General features: G+C 24.1%; 1 protein-coding gene across 5 annotated transcripts in view; it reads left to right on the top strand.

Moving 5' to 3' along the window:
• The window catches only part of LOC100871306 (peroxidase), a 31822-nt gene continuing 22635 nt past the window's right edge, over nucleotides 1–9187 (top strand). For 2 of the 5 annotated variants that reach the window (XM_012487605.3, XM_012487604.3), the window contains exon 1: nucleotides 1–146. Coding sequence is in view for 3 of the 5 variants with exons in the window: in XM_012487601.3 (XP_012343055.1) it covers nucleotides 5814–5883 (70 nt within the window). In the remaining 2 variants the exon portion in view is untranslated. Of the gene's footprint in view, nucleotides 147–5468; nucleotides 5884–8662; nucleotides 8782–9187 lie in introns of those variants that run through there. The other 3 variants (XM_012487601.3, XM_012487600.3, XM_012487602.2) reach the window with 2 other exon arrangements.

The raw sequence follows: 9187 nt of genomic DNA, 5'->3' as shown, positions 1-9187 counted from the left end.
AAGCTAAGATCAGCCAGAAGCGCACTCGAGGTGGCACGAATAAGAGCTGCAGTCTAATATAAACTAGCCAAGGTGTTCGAGAGATCGGTGCAACGAGATCGAGACTCCAAGATTTTCTTCCCGATCCTCATCATCTTTGAACGATCGTGAGTATACATTTTTGGATTAAAAATTTATTTCTCCGTGCCTTAGTTTTTTTTTGTTGTTTTTTTTTTTTTCGACTCGACTTCATTCGCAATCAACTGTTGAACTGTTTCCCGCGTTTTCGTATTCGTACGCTTTTTCGTAGGAAAAAATCTAACGAATCGAAGTTAAATCTGACGAATCGAAATTAAATACGAACTAGAGAGAACGCGTTCGTTTATCGCGGTGTTATCGCGCTGTCTTTTATGATAAGTGTTACGTGAGATTACAAGACGTTGATCTTTTTTTTTTTTAAAACACACGTTCCACGTTTCTTTTTAACTTTTGTTGAAAATTAAAAGAGAACGAGCGATCGTACATACTCGTGATCCATGTGGTTTACATTGCATTCTGAGATGTATCTACGTAATCCCCACGGATTATGGCTCGCTTATTATTATTTTTATACTGTTTTTAATTTGTCAGTTGCTATATAGTATGTTGACTTAACGAACGCGAATTGATTATGAAACGTGTCATTGATTATCTAAATAAAAATCTAATAAATTTATTTGCGATTTATATATTTCGATTTAATTCTTTTTATTTAAGTATGTTACGAGATGTTATAGAAGAAAAAAAGAAATATTCTTAATTCGATGCAAAATTATTTAATTTAACAAAATGATTGTTTTTTGAAATAAAAACTCGATAACAAAAGTATATTGGACAATTCAAACGTGGCAATGAGAATGCGAATATAAATTTTACAGTAGTCGTAGGGCGACCTAGATTCTATAGCTATTTTTAAAAGATACTGCAATGGCGAACATTGATAATAAAATATCTACTTTTTTTTATAATTATGTTTAATCTGAAAATTATTAAGAGTACAATTATAAATAGAGTGATTCTAAATTAATACTAAACTCTTTTTTTTTTTTACAATCATTTCTATAATTTACCTATTTTAATAATTACTACAATTATTTTATATATATATATATTAAAACGAAATTATTTTCAGCAAAAAACTTTATAATGTCACGTAAAGTAAAGATTAATATCAATTTAGTATCAAACAATCATGAATAATAGATCTTTTAGTGTGAATTGAAATTCAATATCTAAAAGAAGACATATCTCTTCCGATTAAACCATAATATTTTAATCATTAGTCAGAACAAAAGTTGATAACAATAATTTTCCATCAGTTTCTTCTTCTATTATTTTTCTCTCGTTATCACAAGTCATTCAAAATATCATTTTTCTTTTTCAATTACAACGCATTTTTGTAATATTCTTTATAATTTCTTCTTTCTTTTCCCTTCTCGATTTGGAAAATTGAACTTTTTTACCAACATTTTGGAATATCTGTTTATTTTCATATTTTCCCGCTAAAAATATTTCCCTCTTTATCGAACGAGCAATACGATGTTCAACTCTATGCTGCAAATAATAGATGACGCATTCGTGGTATTCTCTTTTCTAGTCGCTGTTGTATATGTAGATTATGTATATGTACTGTTATGTAATGGGATAATTTTTTAAAAAGATAAAAAAAAAGTAGATTTTATATAAATATTTTATATCAATTTCAATCTAATAATAATAAATAATAATAAAAAAGATTTTAAAATTCTTATTAAAGTATTACGAAACTTATTTCAATGTTATTATGAGTAAAATTATTGTTTAATGATATGTATTTAATAGTGATTTCTTGTTTGTTTATTATTTTATGTGATAAAAATGCAAATGCAAATAAAAATAGCATAAAGATAATAATAATAATTTCGTTTATCTTATAATAACATTGATAGATAACACCAAATCAAAATAATAGTAGAGATATTGATGTTAAAATTATCAGTTATCCACAATCATTATCCATAATAATAATAATAATAATAATAATAATAATAATAATAATAATAATAATAATAATAATAATAATAATAATAATAATAATAAGTAATAATAATAATAATTAATAATAATTATTAATTTAACTTTGAATGAAATATAAAAATAGTAAATCTAATACTTGCAGTATTATTAAATTATAATTTAATGAATCTTAATTTATATACTTTTTCTGATCTAAAAATTATCATGTTAATAATAGATATATCGTAAAATAATTTTACATTTAGTTTATTCCGTAAAATAAATGATAATCGTTTAAATAGCGAAGTTTAAACTGTCCCGATTACTAAAAATAACATGATTGAAAATAAAGTATGTACGACGAATATTTATACACGTACATCACACTCGTTACGAAATAATTAAACAGAAAATACGTAATTATTTATACTCCCTCCTAAATGAAAAAATTTATTTATTTTTTCGATGAATTGAATAACGATTGTTACGTTCTAAAAATTTCTTTTTTTTTTACTTTTTTTTCGAAAATTTTGATAAGGAATTTTATTAATAATTTAATTTTATTTAATAATAAATAATATTTAATAAAATAATTTTTTTAATTCCTGAAACTATTTCTAGGTTCTATTTATAAATATTTATTTAAATTTCTAATAAGGCTTTAAATGTGGCATAAAAAAATAATATACTTAAGTTAAAAATTTTCATCATGTTATAAAATATAACAAGTTTTTATCCTATTTTCATCAAATTTGGAAATAATTTTCAATTATTCATTTGAATTAATTAATAGATTTTTCATCCTTTTCTAAAATATCTTCCTCTTCCGATTAAACCATAATATTATTATATATCAGTTTACTGTTTTGTTGTAGAATACTTTTTTCCAATTCCAATTTGTAATTATTTATTTGTTTTACATGGAAATTTTTTAGAACGATTTCCTTAATTTAGTGAGTCATGTTAAATAACTCCCAATATTTATATACATGATAAAATTTAATTTCTGAGTATATTCGATTCTAAATTTAGACACGATGATTATTTATTAATTATCTCTGATGACGTTAATTCATTAATTCATCTTTACATATAAAAAAGAATTGAAGGTACAAGATAAATTGGATTATAATAAAAAAAAAAAATTATTTTTACAGTATTTTCTTTTTCTAATTTTCCATCTATCTTATTTATTAGAAAAAAAAAATTTCCTACAAAATTTAAATAATATTATTAAAAAATGAACTTTTTCATTTTTATTTTATTTATTTATTCAATTTTATTCTAAAATTTTATATTAAAATAAAAAAAGCAGAAAATATAACACACCTATTATGATAGTTCAATAGCTCACATTGATGAGCAATAATAAAACTATTGAAACTATTTGTAAAATTTGTCACGTGTCTTCCGTAAAGAAATAATATCTTATGACACGAAAATTTTTTCGATTGACTAATCGTGATTATATTCATTAAAGTTTTTTTTAAACTCGATCTAAAAATTCTTCGTTGTGACATTGTCATAATCATGTGACCTTAACGTTACACGTAATATACTTTACAATATATAACATTGATAAAAGAAACTTTTCCAATACTTGTTAAATACTGTCATTTGTTTAAATTATCTGATTGACTCATCGTCTTCACCTGCTGACTTTTTATCTGTTTCGATCTTTACAAAAATTTTGTTAATTTTCATTTTTAATTCCAATAAATTCCAATAAATTTAACAAAGAAACTATGTTGTAATTGAATCAATTACAAGTAAAAGTAAAATTATGATTAAACTATTCGACTATTGGCAAAATAAATTTGAATTTCTTGAATTTCTTGTAATGATGATGAAAGAATTCGAAACTCCAAGATTGATCGAAGTTAATTTCAAAATGCCAATTATAAATTTCAATTAACATTAATTCAAAACTTTATCAAATTAATGAGATTGTAAAAATCAAAAATTAAGTAAGTAATATTTATTATAGAGCAAGACGATTAATTTATTATTTTAAAACATTATTTTTTTTGTAAAAAAAAAAAAAAAAAAAAAAAAATACAATTTCAACACAAAAGAAATCCTATTCTGCAAAGGTAGAAAGAAACGGTAAAGATGCCGCATGCCGGCCGGTCGAACGAGCACGTGATATACGCGTGACGGATAACCATTCTGTACGATCTTCCTACAGAGCTTGGTCTCATTTCCCCCACTCAAGGAGGGGGGAAACTATTGCTGGTTTTACCGTTCCCTTCCCTATCGTTCGGTTTTTACTCGCTTTCGTGACAATATAGAAGTGTGAGCAGGACAGATAGAGTAATCATGTTCGTTTTCATTCAAATTACGTATTCTTTCTGGGTTGCGTGTTCGCTCGAAAAACAAAATATCTTTAACGTTGATGATTATTATCGAAAGAATTCGCAAAAATTCGAATAAAATACAAATATTGTGTGAATGCATGTTCCACGAAAATATTCTTTTACTTGTGCGAAAAAGCAGAAATTAGATTTTTATTAGATAATTTAATTACAAATAGTATACAATTTTTTTATAATTTTTATTTATGTGAAAAAAAAAGTTAAATATCAGAAATTTGTAATTTTATTGAATGTCATGTCATGTATTTTTTTTTTTTTTTTAATACATTGAAATAAAAAAATTTATATTATAGAAAATGTGGAGATTTTTATTTTGAACAATAGATCTTCAAGGAATATTTTCGAAGAAATTTCGAATTATTTATTAAATATTCATTAAAAAAAAATTCATTAAATCGAAACTAATAGCAATTAAAGAACTTTCCCTAAATTATTTTAACACGTTAGAAATAAGTTATTAATAAACTATATATCTAAACAGGATTTGAAATTCTTAAAGATTTAATATTTAAATTGAATGGCAACTATCAATTTTACAATTAACAATAAATAAATTAGAAATCGTAATCATGTCGCAAGTAGTGATGGATTTGAACCGGATCAAATCAAATGAAACAACAAATACTTTTTGACTTATGTAAAATCTTAACTTGCAGTTAATCATTTTTTAACAATTTTAATTTCGTATGTGTAACACATAAAATTGAATCGATTAGAAATTTTTCAATTTCGAAAAATTTACATTAAGTTTCAAATGTATATGATAATTTTAATGTTATGCTAATATAATTGCAAAATCTCTTTTCCAATCTATTCAAACCTAAAACATATAATGATATATTTGAAAATTTGAAACTTTAATCTTAATATGTCATCAATTAATACAATTCTATTTCAAGTTTGTATGCAATTTATTATTATTATTGAAGAAACGAAGAAATATAAGTTATTGTCTCTAGAGTATCATCGTTTTATTGTTGGTACGCATGGGCGCAGACATTGTACGGTTCCATAGGGGCAAGCGCATGCGCTCTCCAGAAAACTGTTTTGGAGGGGAAAGAGAGGAGTGTTCCATAGGGAGAGTCGAATTCGGATAGCCGATCGTACAGGAAGTATTTTAATCCAGTTTACGAGTGCTCGTTATCGATTTGCTTTTTCGAGATTGACTCTAATCGTTAATTATCAATTAATTTTTACTTGTCAATTTTCTTGATTTTTCAATCGGTCTGTCTTTTCAAAATAATTATAAATAGTGACTGAAAGTTCTCGAGTTTTCACGTCCGAAAAGTATTATCGATCCTACAAAGAGAAACTATATATATATAGTTTATATAGTTCCGCCGTTGCTTTTGAATCTTACAAAAAGTTGAGCCTACTAGCACAGGGCTATCCAGCAGCCCAATCGTTCAATATTTGAGTGAAAAAATGGGCGTGGATGTGTTTACCTTCCTGTATGAAAACTTGCGAGTCGAACGTTTCAAGAAATCATATTTAGGTAAGCAACAGCAAACCACCATTGGCGTAGACATTGTACTGAATAATTGCAATAAGTGGGGGAAATTGAGAACTTACAAGTCATGTTTATATGACAATGTCTATCATTTTTGAATTTAATTTTGTAATGTTATATAATTTTAAAAAAATACTTATCGTTTAATGTGTGTTACATATACGTATACATAAACCTCTCTACATAAGCCAAATATATATATATATATATATATACTGTGTCAATAAACTTTCCTTATATGCATACAATACTTTAATAGTGTTGTATAATTAATTAATACTATTAATAGTATTGTAATACGTCAAAACAAAGAATTATTAAAACAAGAATTATCAAAAAGAATTATTAAAATTATAAGGAATGATATCTTCAATATTTTCTGCAATTATTATTGTTGTTAATGTATTGTTGAATAAATATTGTATGTAATACATCAATGATATAATATATTTTTCTCAGTTCAATAATAATAATGCAGAAATCAAATATTTAAAAATAATGTATATTTTATATATTTACAAATAACTGATTTACATTGTAAATATTGACAAAAAATAATACTATTAATAACATTTAATCAGTTGAATTATTTTTTATTATTTTAAAATATCATTCGATGCAATCATTAACATTTTAAATAAAAAAAAAAAAAACATTTTGCATGAATGAAAAATACGATTATGACTATTAAAACATTGCATCTGTATTTTTTCTAAATCAATACTCTGGCAATGAGCATTTGATAAAAAAAGTCTTGACGTCAAAACTATACGAAAGGTCAAAAATTTTAATACAATATTAAAAACATTGAAGTTGTTAATAATAAATCTTTTTGATAATATTGAGTATCAAATATTACCATTATCATTTGTTAACAATATTTTGATAATATTTGATATTTTAGACACGAAATTGAATTTTTGGTAAAATTCTAAATAATCTCAGAATAAAAATAATATAATTAACCTTGACACAAATTTTCAGTTTTTCCAAAAAATATCACTGAAAAGTATAGAAAAATTTAAATAAAATCATTTCGATAGAAATAATATTTTTATATGTTATTGAATTTTCTCTAAATTGAAATTCAAAAAATAAAAGTTAATTTGATTTTCTCTAATAGCAAAAATTTTCTATACATTTTTTTATTATCTTGAAACATATTGAAGAAGTGGAAAATTTCATATCGATAAGAGAAGTCACATAATCCATGTAGCTTTGCATTTTTCAATTAACAATCTTGATAGCACTTGTAATTTTCCTACAATTATTATATGTAGGTTATTATATATAAGATTAGGTATAAGATATGTAAAATTTGAATGAAGAACAAGTATAACATTTCTACATTAAACATCAATAATGAAAAGATTCGATATTTCATATTTTTTTAATATTTTTGCAATTTTTCACTTTCAATAATTTTACTCTTTTATAATTTTGAAAATAATATAACATATATATGATAACTTATTATCATATATATAAATTTGATCATGGTTACATCAATATTTATTTAAATATTGATATAACACTCATTAATCTAAACATAGTGAATCTTTAATTTTTCTAATTTGAAGATTTGCTTGCTATTGGATTACTTGGATTACGTAACTTTTTTGACACATCTTTTTCTTTTGAAAGATATTTAAACTTCTTAACACGTGTTTGAATCGATATAATTCGTGTTAAACCCATTGCTAACAAAATGTACATTGCATCAAATATTGAAAATTTTCATTACAAAAAAATTGAATATCCTAAAAATTAATTACACTGATTATAAATATATTTTTCAAATTAATATAATAATAAATAAATGTACAATAAATTAATTTTATGGCACAATTTATTTATCATTATATTTTATCATATCTTTCCATCTAAACTCACTTTTTTAAAAATATTTTTTAATTAGAAACATTTTTACAATTAAAATTATAATTACAATTGAATGAAATTTAAATTCCATAACTTAGATAAGGTTTTCTTCGAATTACACAGTAATATTTAATTTTGTATTACATGTGACGAAGAAAAGTATATATTTAATATCAAATTTCATCCTTGAATCTCGTAGTGTAATTTAATTCTCGAAACAAAATTTACCATGATATTCTGTATTGATTTTTTTTATTTTCTGTACAAAGAATTCAATTGATCAAGTTAGTGATAACCATAGTTAAGTTTCAATTGACTTAACACCCTCTTATTTATAACTGTGCCCGTTTTATAGATGGATTGAGCTAGTGACACAATTCTCATTCTTAATTTGAGTTACTTGAGAAAATGAATAACATTTTGTTTCATTGTGTATATATTCTAAACCCGAGTATCGAAGAATTGTAGAAAATGAAAATACATAGATCTGACTATAATTTTTCAGTATAGTGACTTCAATCAATATGTTGAATATAATTGAAATCACAAAAACACGAATAAGAGATGGCTTGATAAAAAATTGTTGGCAAAAAAATTTATTCATTTTTAAAAAATATAAACTTTTGAAATATTTATCCTTTAAATTTTAATTCTTTGAGTCCGCCACTATTAAACGAATAGCTTTATTTATTACATTATATTTTTCTGAAGAGAATAGAGAATTATATTCGTATCAAAGAACAGAACAGAACAATACATACATAAACATTGATTAAAATTATTTATCGGTTCTAATGGTCACACAACATCGATTTAATAATGGCGTTTGCGCATTTCTCTACTCCCATTTTGTTCTATCGTGTAAATATCAGTACTGCGCAGGACGGAAATATCATAGTGAAAGCAGTGGAAAAGTACTGGGATTCTCTGGAGGGTACCATAAATTTGTATCACAATAAGAGGGTATGCTTACAAATAATAGAAAGGGTCTTTTGACAAAAGGTATAGTAATCCAAACCTTTCGAAGTTTCTTCACCGCTATTGAATGATCCTTGGATTCGTACGTTACATCTGTCTTGTAGAGTATACTGAAAATCATGATACAACCGAGCAAGGGATGATTTTATGTGTAAAAATAAATCGAAAAAGAGAAATAATAAATTTCTTTCGTTTCAAGTTTTCGTTTAAATTAAATTCGAAAATTGTTTAAGTACAAGTGAAAGTGACGGATTTCTAATTGCATATGAGTGAATTATTTATTAGTACGTGAAAATGTGAAAATGAGAAAATGTAGAATAAAATATTTTTTTCATTCAAATGTTAATTTCCAAGAAATTTGAAAATTTCTTGATTATACGACCGTGTAATTTTTTCTCTAAACAATGATATAAAATATTATTGTACAATT

This window comes from Apis florea, unplaced genomic scaffold (assembly GCF_048593485.1).
Source record: "Apis florea isolate Af1SG1 unplaced genomic scaffold, ASM4859348v1 contig_3036_pilon, whole genome shotgun sequence".
NCBI lineage: Eukaryota > Metazoa > Arthropoda > Insecta > Hymenoptera > Apidae > Apis > Apis florea.
Note: the sequence above shows the minus strand (reverse complement) of the source record. Positions and strands in the feature narration are given on the sequence as shown.